The sequence below is a fragment of the Sorex araneus genome, chromosome 2, assembly GCF_027595985.1.
Source record: "Sorex araneus isolate mSorAra2 chromosome 2, mSorAra2.pri, whole genome shotgun sequence".
NCBI classification, from domain to species: Eukaryota; Metazoa; Chordata; class Mammalia; order Eulipotyphla; family Soricidae; genus Sorex; species Sorex araneus.
Genome location: NC_073303.1, coordinates 31,516,747 through 31,528,433, shown reverse-complemented (window position 1 = coordinate 31,528,433; position 11,687 = coordinate 31,516,747). Strand labels below are relative to the sequence as shown.

At 48.2% G+C, this 11,687-nt stretch overlaps 1 protein-coding gene across 2 annotated transcripts; it reads left to right on the top strand.

The window, feature by feature from the left end:
* Nucleotides 1-241: 241 nt before the first annotated feature.
* On the top strand, nt 242-2,584 carry AIF1 (allograft inflammatory factor 1). 2 transcript variants are annotated; one of them, XM_055125302.1, is made up of 6 exons: nt 242-722; nt 866-927; nt 1,023-1,089; nt 1,368-1,409; nt 1,544-1,706; nt 2,382-2,584. In XM_055125302.1, exons 1-6 carry the CDS (start codon nt 656-658, stop codon nt 2,464-2,466), a joined length of 486 nt encoding a protein of 161 aa, XP_054981277.1. In that variant the 5' UTR covers nt 242-655; the 3' UTR covers nt 2,467-2,584. The 2 variants fall into 2 exon arrangements, with proteins under 2 accessions (XP_054981277.1, XP_004621328.2); XM_004621271.2 differs by having other exon boundaries at nt 473-680.
* The last annotated feature ends 9,103 nt before the right edge of the window (nt 2,585-11,687 follow it).

Sequence of the window (11,687 nt, the reverse complement as noted above, 5' to 3'; positions counted from 1 at the left end):
AGCTGAGAACAGACGTCAGAGTCTTTTGGCCACGGTGGGAGAAATGCAGCCCAAACTGCCCACGGGCCTCATGAGCCTTGACAAGTGCAAGGCTTGAGAGTTACCTGCACCTTTGCATCTGTCCAAAGACCATTTACTTCTGAGAATAAACACCCCTGGGGTCTTACTGCTCCCCTCCACTTCTAGTCACTGTTTTTGTTTGTTTGTTTTTGGGTCACACTTAGTGATGTTCAGGACTTACTCCTGGGTCTGCACACAGGGATCACTCCTGATGGGCTTGGCGGACCATACGGAATGCCGGGGATTGAACCCAGGTTGGCTGCATGCTAGCCAATGACCTACCAACTGTACTATTGCTCTGGCCCCCTCTAGGCACTTCTTGGGCTATTTCTTTCACACACATCTGCACTGTCTTAAGAGGAATTTGGGGAGAATACCTTGTTGTTTCCATTCTATGCTGGGCTCCCCCTTCTTACTGGGCTGCTAGTGTCAGCAGAAGTTGATGGGGAAGTGGGGCCTCGAGGAGGGGGACCGAGGGGAAAAGGGAAGTCTGGGAGGGAGGCAGGCCTCCCAAAGAGATTGGTGAGAGAGTGTAGGCTGCAGACAGAGTCCTAGAGCTCGATCTGTCCCCACCGGCAGCCCGGCCAGCTGAGCTATGAGCCAGACCAGGAATTTGCAGGGTAGGGCAAGAAGAAGAGGCCAGAGCCTGAAATGGGGTGCAGGTGGGCGGACAGACCTGAGTTGGGGGCTTGGAAGGGGTTAACTGGCCTAGACAGACAGAACTGTGGCTGACCAGGGGCTGAGTGTCGGGATGAGGAGAGGAAGGAATGCGATAAAGATGCACTAACCCTTTGCCCCTGCTCAGGAGGTAAAGCCTTTGGGTTACTGAAGGCCCAGCAGGAGCAGCGGCTGGAAGAAATCAACAAGGTAAAAGAATTAAGGGGGGCAGGGTGGGGAGAAATCCCCCCACACCACCAACATCCGCACACACAGCGGCTGACTCTAACTGTCTTCCCCTCCAGCAATTCCGAGATGACCCCAAATACAGCAGCGATGAAGACCTGCCCTCCAAACTGGAAGCCTTCAAGGGTAAGGGCCCAGGGCTTATCTGAAGATGTGGGGGACAGACAGAGAGACACAAAGTCAGCCTCTGGGGCAGAAAGGGGAACTGCGTCTGTTGCCGGCCCCCCTGCAGTCCCTTCACCCCTCCCTCCAGTTCCCTACACCTTAATACAATCCCTATGCCCCCCTCCCCTGCCTCACCTCCCCCTGCCGCAGCATAGATCAGCAGCCCCATTCTCAGTTCCCTGCCTGCCCCTGCCTGAGGCCCTGGTCAGCCCTGTGTGACCCTCTACTTCCCTTCCCAGAGAAGTACATGGAGTTTGACCTGAACGGAAATGGAGATATTGGTGAGAAAAGGGGGACCCAGGACGGGTGTGCAGCTCTGGGAGAGGGGGGAGCAGGAGCTCGTGCCTACAAGTGCTCCTCAGGGTCTGCAGATCATGAGATGCCCCCTGCTCACCCCCTTCTTTACCCCCTCCAGATATCATGTCCCTGAAGCGAATGCTGGAGAAACTTGGGGTCGCCAAGACCCACCTGGAGCTCAAAAAGCTAATCAGGGAGGTGTCCGGAGACTCTGGGGAGACTTTCAGCTACTCTGACTTTCTCAGGATGATGCTGGGCAAGAGATCTGCCATCTTGAAAATGTGAGACCCGTTTTCACAGCACCTGCACCTGTCCCAGCCTCTCCTTCTCTCCAACCCCGCAGCCGTTTCTTCTATCCTCACAGGGCCTTGCCAGACCTACCTCTGCCCAGGGACTGGGGTTCTGGTCCCCACAGGACCCAGGATGTCCCCTGCTGCCCTCCCTTCTCCTCCAGCCACCATCACAATCCCAACCCTCTTCCAAATATTTGCAGCAGCCTAAGATTTATTTTCTTGTCAAAACTGCCCAGGTTGTGGGGCTGGAGCAATAGCACAGCAGGTAGGGCGTTCGCCTTGCACGCGGCTGACCCGGGTTCGATTCCCAGAATCCCATATGGTCCCCTGAGCACCTCTAGGGGTTATTCCTGAGTGCAGAGCCAGGAGTAGCCCCTGTGCATTGCCGGGTGTGACCCCCCCCCCAAAAAAAAACCCTGCCCAGGTCGGGCCAGAGTGCTAAGACAGTGGGTAGAGCATTTGCTTTGCAACCAGCTGACCCAGGTTCAATTTCAGCATCCCATATGGTTCCCTGAACACTGCCAGGAGTAATTCCTGAGTGCAGAGGCAGGACTAACCCCTGCACATTGCTGGGTGCCACCCAAAAGGCAAAACAAAACAACCCCCTCCCCCCAAATAACTGCTCAGGCCCCTGATCCCTGTGTGTCCTCCCATCTCAACCAGGATCCTGATGTACGAGGAGAAAGCTAGAGAACAGGAGAAGCCACTGGGTCCCCCAGCCAAGAGAGAGATCTCTGAGCTGCCCTGATTGGTCAAAGACAGACAGGATCAGATTGAAGGCAATGCTAATGACCTCGACATGAAAAAGAGGACAACGTTGTGAGCCTGAGTCAAATTAAATAAATTCTCTCCCTTCTTCAGATCAAGTAAGCTTGGTGTCTTTGGGGGAAATGTTTTTCCCTGGGTTTGGGAAGAAATGAGATTGCCGAAGTAAGAGCTGCAAGGATTTGCCTAAAGGAGCAATCTGCCCTGGATGTTGTAGTGCTACAGCAGTGACAACAGATGGTTTTGTATACTAAGGGGGGAAGGGATATCAGCTGCTTAATGTGATGTATAACAGGGGGCTGCATCGATAGTACAGTAGGGTATTTGCCTTACACACAGCTGACCTGGGTTCGATCCCCAGCATCCCATATGGTTTCCCAAGCACTGCCAGGAGTTAACTCCTAAGTGCAGAGCCAGAAGTAACCCCTGAATACTGGTGGGTGTATCCCCAAAAGCAAAATAATAATAAATAAAATAAAACGATGTATAACTTTGATCTGAAATAATTTAGCCAAGACAAAAAAATATTATGTAAATCCCTGCGCATGGTCCCCCACAAAGAAATCATCTGGGTCCATGATAAAGAGGATGGGTGACCTTAAGTCAACATTTTCAGAGGAGCTGGGGAGATGACTCAGAGGCTGAAGTGCATGTTCTGCTTATGGGTGGCCCAGATTCTATTCCCAGTACCACATGGTCACCTCAGCATCACCAGGAATAAAACCTGAGCACTGAGCTGGGAGTAGCCCCTGAGCACTGATGAGTGTATCCCAAACCTCAAAATCAAACTAAGCAGTGGTGGGACAGTGGGTAAGGCCGAACTCCAGGCCTCTGCGCTCTCCCCCTGGCCCTTAGAAAAATGTGTTATTTTTGCTTAGCATGCTTGTTTTCATTTGGGGCCACACCTGAAGTTGCTCAGGGACTACTCCCAGCACAGTGCCTGGGAACAGTTACTCCTGGTGACGCCGGAGAACCATGCGGTGTCAAGGTTCCTGCACGCAAAGACGTGCTCCAGACTCTGAGCCATCTTCCCCGCACTCTGATTCTTTACCTGTTTTCACTTGTTTCCTGGAGCCCATGTGACAATGTCCAGAGGTTCCTCCTGGCCCAGAGCTTGGGGGTATACTCTTGGCAGTGCTCAGGAGACCATGCAGTGCCTGGGTCTCCTACATGCTAAGCGTGTCCTTAGCCTATTGAACTATCTGGTCTCATCCTTCTTATTTTGTTTGTTTGTTTTGGATCACACCAACAATGCTAACTTCTGGCTCTGTGTTCATGGATAACTTCTGGCAGAGTTTGGGCAACTGTATGCAATGCCAGGGTCAAACCCAGGTGGGCTGCATACAAAGCAAGTGCCTATCCGCTATCCTATCTTTCTGGACTGAAGAATGACGTTTTTTAAACTTTTTTTTTTTTTTTTTTTTTTTTTTTTTTTTTTTTTTTGCTTTTCGGGTCACACCTGGCGATGCACAGGGGTTACTCCTGGCTCTGCACTCAGGAATTATTCCTGGTGGTGCTCAGGGGACCATATGGGATGCTGGGATTCGAACCTGGGTCGGCCATCTGCAAGGCAAACGCCCTACCTGCTGTGCTATTGCTCCAGCCCCAGAATGACGTTTTTTAGAAACAAAGCCAAACAGGAGCAGGGAGGTGACAAGCTTTGCATGTGGTATCCTAGGTTCAATCCCCAGCACCACATGGCCACTGGAATACCACCGAGAGAGACCTCCAAGAACCACCAGGCGCTCCAGCCCTTTGGTCCATCTCCCCAGCCTGGTTCATTTTATGAGCCATTGTAAATAAGAGAATTTCATTCCATATTTATGGAAGTTTTTTTTATATTGTAACATAATTTTTTTTAATTGTTCATTTCTTTCTTTTCTTTCTTCTTTTTTTTTTTTGCTTTTTGGGTCACACCCAGCAATGCACAGGGATTATTCCTGGCTCTGCACTCAGGAATTACCCTTGGCAGTGCTCAGGGGACCATATGGGATGCTGGGATTTTAACCCGGGTTGGCCGAGTGCAAGGCAAACGCTCTACCCGCTGTGCTATCGCTCCAGCCCCACTGCAACATAATTTTAAATTAGTGACTATTTTCTTTGCTAACACTGTGCAGCAATGGTTTTGTTTTGCTTCCTTTATCAGGGTAGGACCCTGAGCAGTACACCCGGGGTTCAGGGGTCAGTCTCAGTGACTCTCAGCCAACTAGCCAGATGGTCAACACTGTTTATGTGGTGTTATTTAGGATCAAACCACGAATTTGAATTCAACTTTGCATGAGCCCTAATTCGTACTTTCTCCCCACACAGCTTTTTTTTTTTTGCTTTTTGGGTCACACCCGGCAATGCTCAGGGGTTTTTCCTGGCTCTGCACTCAGGAATCACTCCTGGCAGTGCTAGGGGTCCATATGGGATGCTGGGAACCGAACCTGGATCGGCTGTGTGCAAGGCAAATGCCCTACCCGCTGTGCTATTGCTCCAGCCCCGACACAGCCTCCTTAGTGCTTTGCTGCTGATGCTGCTGATGCTGCTGCTGCTGCTCCTCCTCCTCCTTTTTTTTTTTTTTCTTTTGGCTTTTTGGATCACATCCGGTGATGCTCAGGGGTTACTCCTGGCTCTGCACTCAGGAATTACTCCTGGTGGTTCTCAGAGACCATATGGGATGCTGGGGGTAGAACCTGGTTCAGCCGTGTGCAAGGCAAACGCCCTACCCACTGTGCTATCACTCTGCCAACCCCCATTCTTCCTAATACACTGGTGATAAAGATTCTAAAACAAGAACCTCTCATAGTTAAAATAACTATCCCAACACATTAAATGCTGGAACACAAATAACAGTGCTCATTTTATAAACCATGGGCTGACAGTTTTTCTGTAAAGGATTGGGTAGTAAATACACTTTTCAGGGCTATACAACAGTTATTTGTCATTAAAGCACAAAAGCATTTTTTAAAAATGTAATTATGGGATGGAGCAATAGGATGGCAGGTAGAGCTTTTCTTTGTATGCAGCTGACCCGGGTTAGATCCCTGGCATCCCATATGGTCCTCTAAGCCCACCAGGAGTGATTCCTGAGCACAGAGCTAGAAGCAAGCCCCAAGCAGCACTGGGTGTGGTGAAAGAAAAACCAAAATCATTTTGAGGGCCCAGCAGATGGTTCAATAGGCTGGAGTATATGCTTTGCATGTAGGAAACCTGGATTCTAACCCAGGCACTGCATGGTACCCTGAATACCACCAGGAGCACTTAGGAGTAATAGCCCCTGAACGTTGTCAGGTGTGGCCCAAAATAAAATAAAAATAACCATTTGGAAAGTTTGAGAGCTTAATGAAATGATCTCAACTATGAAGTCAATCCTGAGATACATTAGGTTAAGTTTCTTAATTTTTTTTTTTTGGAGGGGCCACACTCTCCAGTGTTCAGGGCTTACTCCTGGCTTTGTGCTCAGGGTTCACTCCTGGATGGCTCAGGGACCATATGAGGTGCCAAGGATAGAACCTGGGTCCACCATCTGCAAAGTAAATGCCCTACCCACTGTACCATTGCTTAGGCCCCAATTCTTTGTTGCTGCTGCTGTTTTTTGTTTTATTATCACCTTGAGGTATACAAAGTTCATGATTCAGTTTCAATCATACCATGTTCCAATGCCTGTCCCTTCACCACTGCACATTTCCTACCCCCGAAGTCCCATTTGCCTCCCACCTCCCCCCACCATCCCACCCCCACAGCTTGCCTCTATGGTAGACATTTTTCTTCCCTCTCTTTTATTTTCCTTTTAGGCACTGTTACTAAAAAGCTATCACTCATATTACTTTACCTTCTTTTAGCACTCAATTTTTATCCAGATAATTTTGTCAACTATCATTGTCATAGTGTTCTCTTCTCTGTCCTAACTGCACTCCCCCCACCCTATTGTGGTAAGCTTCCTACCATGGACCAGTCTTCCTAGCCCTCGTTTATACTGTATTTGGGTGTTATTCACTATTTAAAAAATTTTTTATTAGAGAATCATTGTGATGTAGTTACAAACTTATGAACTTTTGTGTTTGCATTTCACTCATACAGTGATCATTTACCCATCCCTCCACCAGTGTCCATTCACCTCCACCCATGATCCCAGTATCCCTCTCACCACCACCACCCCATCCCCCACCACCCTACCCTGCCTCTGCAGCAGGGAATTCCCTTTTGTTCTCTCTCCTTTTGGGTGTTGTAGTTTGCAGTAGAGGTATTGAGTGGCCTTCATGTTTAGTCTATAGTCTACTTTCAGCTCGCATCTTCCAACCCGAATGGGTCCTCCCAACATCCTCTACTTGGTGTTCCCTTCTCTATCTGAGCTGCCTTTTCCCCCAGCATGTGAGGCCAGTTTTCAAGCTGTGGGGCCGACCTCCTGGTCCTTATCTCTACTACTCTTGGGTGTTAATCTCCCACTCTGTTATTTTATTTTTATTTTTTTGCTTTTTGGGTCACACCCGGCAATGCACAGGGGTTACTCCTGGCTTTTTGGGTCACACCCGGCAATGCACAGGAATTACTCCTGGAGGTGCTCAGGGGACCATATGGGATGCTGGGATTCGAACCCGGGTCAGCCGCATGCAAGGCAAATGCCCTACCTGCTATGCTATTGCTCCAGCCCCGTCTGTTACTTTATATTCCACAGATGAGTGAGATCTTTCTGTGTCTGTTTCTTTCTGACTCATTTCACTTAACATGATACTTTCCATGTTGATCCACTTATATGCAAATTTCATGACTTCATCTTTTCTAACAGCTGCGTAGTATTCCATTGTGTAGATGTACCAAAGTTTCTTTAACCAGTTATCTGTTTTTGGGCACTCCGGTTTTTTCCAGATTTTGGCTATTGTAAACAGTGCTACAATGAACATACAAATGCAGATGTCATTTCTACTATACCTTTTTGCCTCTCCAGGATATATTCCTAGAAGTGGTATTGCTGGGTCAAATGGGAGCTCAATTTCTAATTTTTTGAGAATCGTCCATATTGTTTTCCAAAAGGGCTGAACCAGTCGGCATTCCCACCAGCAGTGAAGGAGGGTCCCTTTCTCCCCACATCCATGCCAACACCGGTTGCTTTTGTTCTTTTGGATATGGGCCAGTCTCTGTGGTACTATTTTTTTTTTCACATCCCGCAAATGAGTACAATCATTGTTTGTCCCTCTTCCTCTGATTCCACTCGGCATGATTCTCTCCACGTCGATCCATGTATAAGCAAATTTCATGACTCATTTTTCTTAACAGATGTGCAGCGTTCCATTGTGTAGATTTACCAGAGTTTCTTTATCCACTCATCTTTCTTGGGCACTTGGGTTGTTCCCAGAAGCTGGATGTTGTAAACAGTGCTGCAATGAACATAGGAGTGCAGATGACTTTTCTGCATTGTGTTTTTGGGCCACATTCCCAGGAGCAGTTTAGAAGCTCAATTTCTAGTTTTTTGAGGAATGTCCATATTGTTTTCCAGAAAGGCTTAACCAATTGGCATTCCCACCAGTGATGAATGAGAGTCCCTTTCTCTCTGCATATACGCCAGCATTGGTTGTTCTTTTTTTTTTTTTTTGCTTTTTGGATCACACTTGGCAATGCACAGGAGTTACTCCTGGCTCATGCGCTCAGGAATTACTCCTGGCGGTGCTCAGGGGACCATATGGGATGCTGGGATTTGAACCTGGGTTGGCTGTATGCAAAGCAAACGCCCTACCCGCTGTGCTATTGCTCCAGCCCCTGGTTGTTCTTTTTGATGTGCGCCAGTCTCTGTGGTATGAGATACCCCATTGTTGTTTTAATTTGCATCTCCCTGATACTTAGTGATGTAGAGCACTTTTTCATGTGTTTTTAGCAATTTGATTTTCTTCTTTGAGGAAGTTTCTGTTCATCTCTTCTCCCCATTTTTTGATGGGGTTGTAAGTTTTTTTCTCATATAGTTTCACCAGTGCCTTAGATATCTTAGATATTAACTATCCTTTAAAAAACTTGAACCCATTCCCTTTCCTATTTGTGGTACTTGCACAGTTTTTTTTTTTGTTTTTTTTTTTTTGCTTTTTGGGTCACACCCAGCAATGCTCAGGGGTTACTCCTGGCTTTGCACTCAGGAATTACTCCTGGTGGTGCTTGGGGGACCATATGGGATGCCGGGGATCAAACCCGGGTCAGTCTCGTGCAAGGCAAACGCCCTACCCGCTGTGCTATCGCTCCGGCCCCAACTTGCACAGTTTTTAAATGACGATGTTTAGGGCTAGAGAGATAGTACAGCAGATAGGGCTTGAACCCCAGAACTCCCTACAGTTCCCCAAACCCATCCTGAGTGATCCATGAGAGCGGTCAGAAGCTCTCAAAACAGCTGGATCTGGCTCCAAAACAAAACAAACAAAAAAAGTATGGTGTTCTCCAGGTATCACACATCATGTTGTAGTGCTTGCTTAATTAGGGCACTAGTCTTTTTTCCTTTTATTCTTTATTGGGGGGGGGGTATGAAGGATTGAACCCCAGTTGGCAATGTGCAAGGCAAGCACCTTACCCTCTGTACTCTCTCCAGCTCTCCACCTTTTTTTTTCTTTTTGGGTCACATCTGGAGATGCACAGGGGTTACTCCTGGCTCTGCACTCAGGAATTACTCCTGGCGGTGCTCAGGGGATTATATGGGATGCTGGGAATCGAACCTGGGTCGTCCAAATGCGAGGCAAACACCTGCTGTGCTATCGCTCCAGCCCTTCCAGCCCTCCACTTTTTGTCTATTGTTGTCATACCCAGCTGTGCTCAGGCATACTCCTGGCTATGTGCTCAGGGATTTCTCCTGGAATGAGGGTTACGTTCTTTAGTGGTGTTCACGAGGCTCACTGCGGTGCACACAGGTATTTAGCAGGGCCAAATTCTCCTGACTGGTGTGCTCATGTAACTCTCAGTGGGTCTTGCAGCGGAATGCTCCTCTTTGTTGTGCTTACACAGTTGGTTCCAGAGCTTGTAGGGATGAACATCACAGACAGCAGAACTGCCAGATATAAATAGCAAAGCTGCTGGTTGCATGCTTGGCAAATGTGGTCTGACTGGTGATTGAACTTGCAACCTTACACCTGTGGGTATTCTAAGCCACTGTGTCTAGGCACAGCTCCCCAGTATCCCATGCCTTTACTCTTCAGTGCACTGGGTTTAAGACTTGCATCCTGCCCTTCAGTTTAGCTAAAAGCTAATTCTTCTCCTCTCTCTCTCTCTCTCTCTCTCTATATATATATATATATATACATATATATATATGCACATATATATCTTAGTAAGAGTCATTTTCCAGAAGCATTTCAGAATTTCTCATTCTATTTCTCACGTTCTCACCTTTTTTTTTTTTCCCCACATCTGACAATACTCAGTGCTTACTCCTGGTTCTGCACCCATGAATCACTCGTGGAGCACAGAGGACCATATGGAATGCCAGGGATTGAACCCAGGTTGGCCACATGCAAGGCAGGTGGTCTTCCAACTATTCTCTGGCCCCCTCTATTCCTTTACTTACTTTTTTTTTTTTTTTTTTTTGCATATCCTCGGTGCTTTCAAAATGTAGTAAGTTGCTGAGGCTCAGTGTAATAGTGCAGGGGCTTAGAGCACCTGCTATGCAAGAATATGTATGCTCACCTGCCATGCAAGAATAAGTTCAAATTCCCAGTGTCCCACAAGTGCTGAGCTTGACCTGGGTAGCTCTGTAGTCTATAACTTTGCAGGAACCACAAACGACAGCCAGATGTGGGTAAATACCAAGCAAAGATTGATCACATTAGCTTACCAGATGTGCTGGTGGGGTGAGAGAGATGACAGAAGCAGATAAGGGGCTTGCCTTGCACGTGGTTGACCCACATGGTCTCCGAAGCACTGCCAGTGATCCCCTTAGCAGAGCCAGGAATGATTTCTGAGCAGATCTAGGAGGAAGTCCTGACTGCCAGCAAGTGCAACTTCTGGTGAACAAGAGTGTGAAGAGGGCAAGGACATCCCCCATACCTTCCCTCCCCCACCATAGTCAGAACTTCGTGCTTCAAATAAGTGTCTAGTGAGCCCTGGCAAGCACATTTAGTTGCAAGCTTGGCAACTAAAAGAGTAAAAACCTCGTGAGCACTGTTATCAAGTGTGAAAGCTCTAGAATCTGAGAGCAATGTCGGTGAACACCACAGGCATGTGCAACTCCCTGGATCATCTCAAGGTCTCAAGAATAGGCAACAACAATGAAGGGATGGGAAAAAGGGAAATTAAAACTGGTACCCCATCTCCAAGCCCTGCCAGGAGTGATTCCTGAGAGGAAGAGCCAGGCGTATACACTGGCTAGGTGTGGCCCTAAAACCAAAAAAATTTTTTAAAAAGCATTTGTAGCAGTGAAAGTCCATCCTGAAGAGAATATAAATTTTAAGTATTAGATATATAAGTATCCTAATGAAAATTACGGGTTATAAGATTAACTGTCCGTCTTAGTTATTGGTTGCCAATATTTTGATGAATAGGCCATGCTACCCTATCTTTGTTCAAACATTTGCATATATTATGCAAATAAAGGGAACTACCCAAAGAATGCCTACGCAGCCTGGTGTCCTCGATACACCCCTTTGGACCTTTGGATTGGCCCGTTTTATCCACGCTATTTGCATGACGTGATTTAATAAATGAAGGTCCCGCCCCGCAGGCGCTTTCACCTCTCGCGAAAGGACGCGTGAGTTGGGGGCTCTTCTCCGGTTACGTAAGGTCCGCTCTAGGCAGCAAACCCCTTCCGTCCGGTCCCCGCGCTCGGTATCCTCAGCTGAAAGCGACCAGGACCTTGCATCGTTTCCTTCCACTTTCAGCGTCCCTACGTCTCTCCGCTCCCATCTTTCCACTAACGCACGTCGCACGCTCCGCCTCTTTCTCCCCTTCACCCGTGGAGCAAATTCGGCGTCCCAACTGCCCAGCCGGCCAGCCGGCCGGCCGGCGCCGAACTCCCGCCCCCCTCGACACGTCTCAACGGCTGACGCCAGGCCCGCTGCTTCAGCCAACCGGCGTCCAAGCGCCTGTAAGTCCCTCCTCTTTATGCAAATGGCCTACGCCTGCTCCTCGCGCCCTGCTTTTTTTCTTTTTTTAATAGGGACAGCCCTGGAAGTAAAGAGGGATAGGGTAGGGGCGGCCCCGCCCTTTATGCAAATAAGGGGCGTGTCTAGGCGCGGAGGGAGGCGGGAGGTGGGG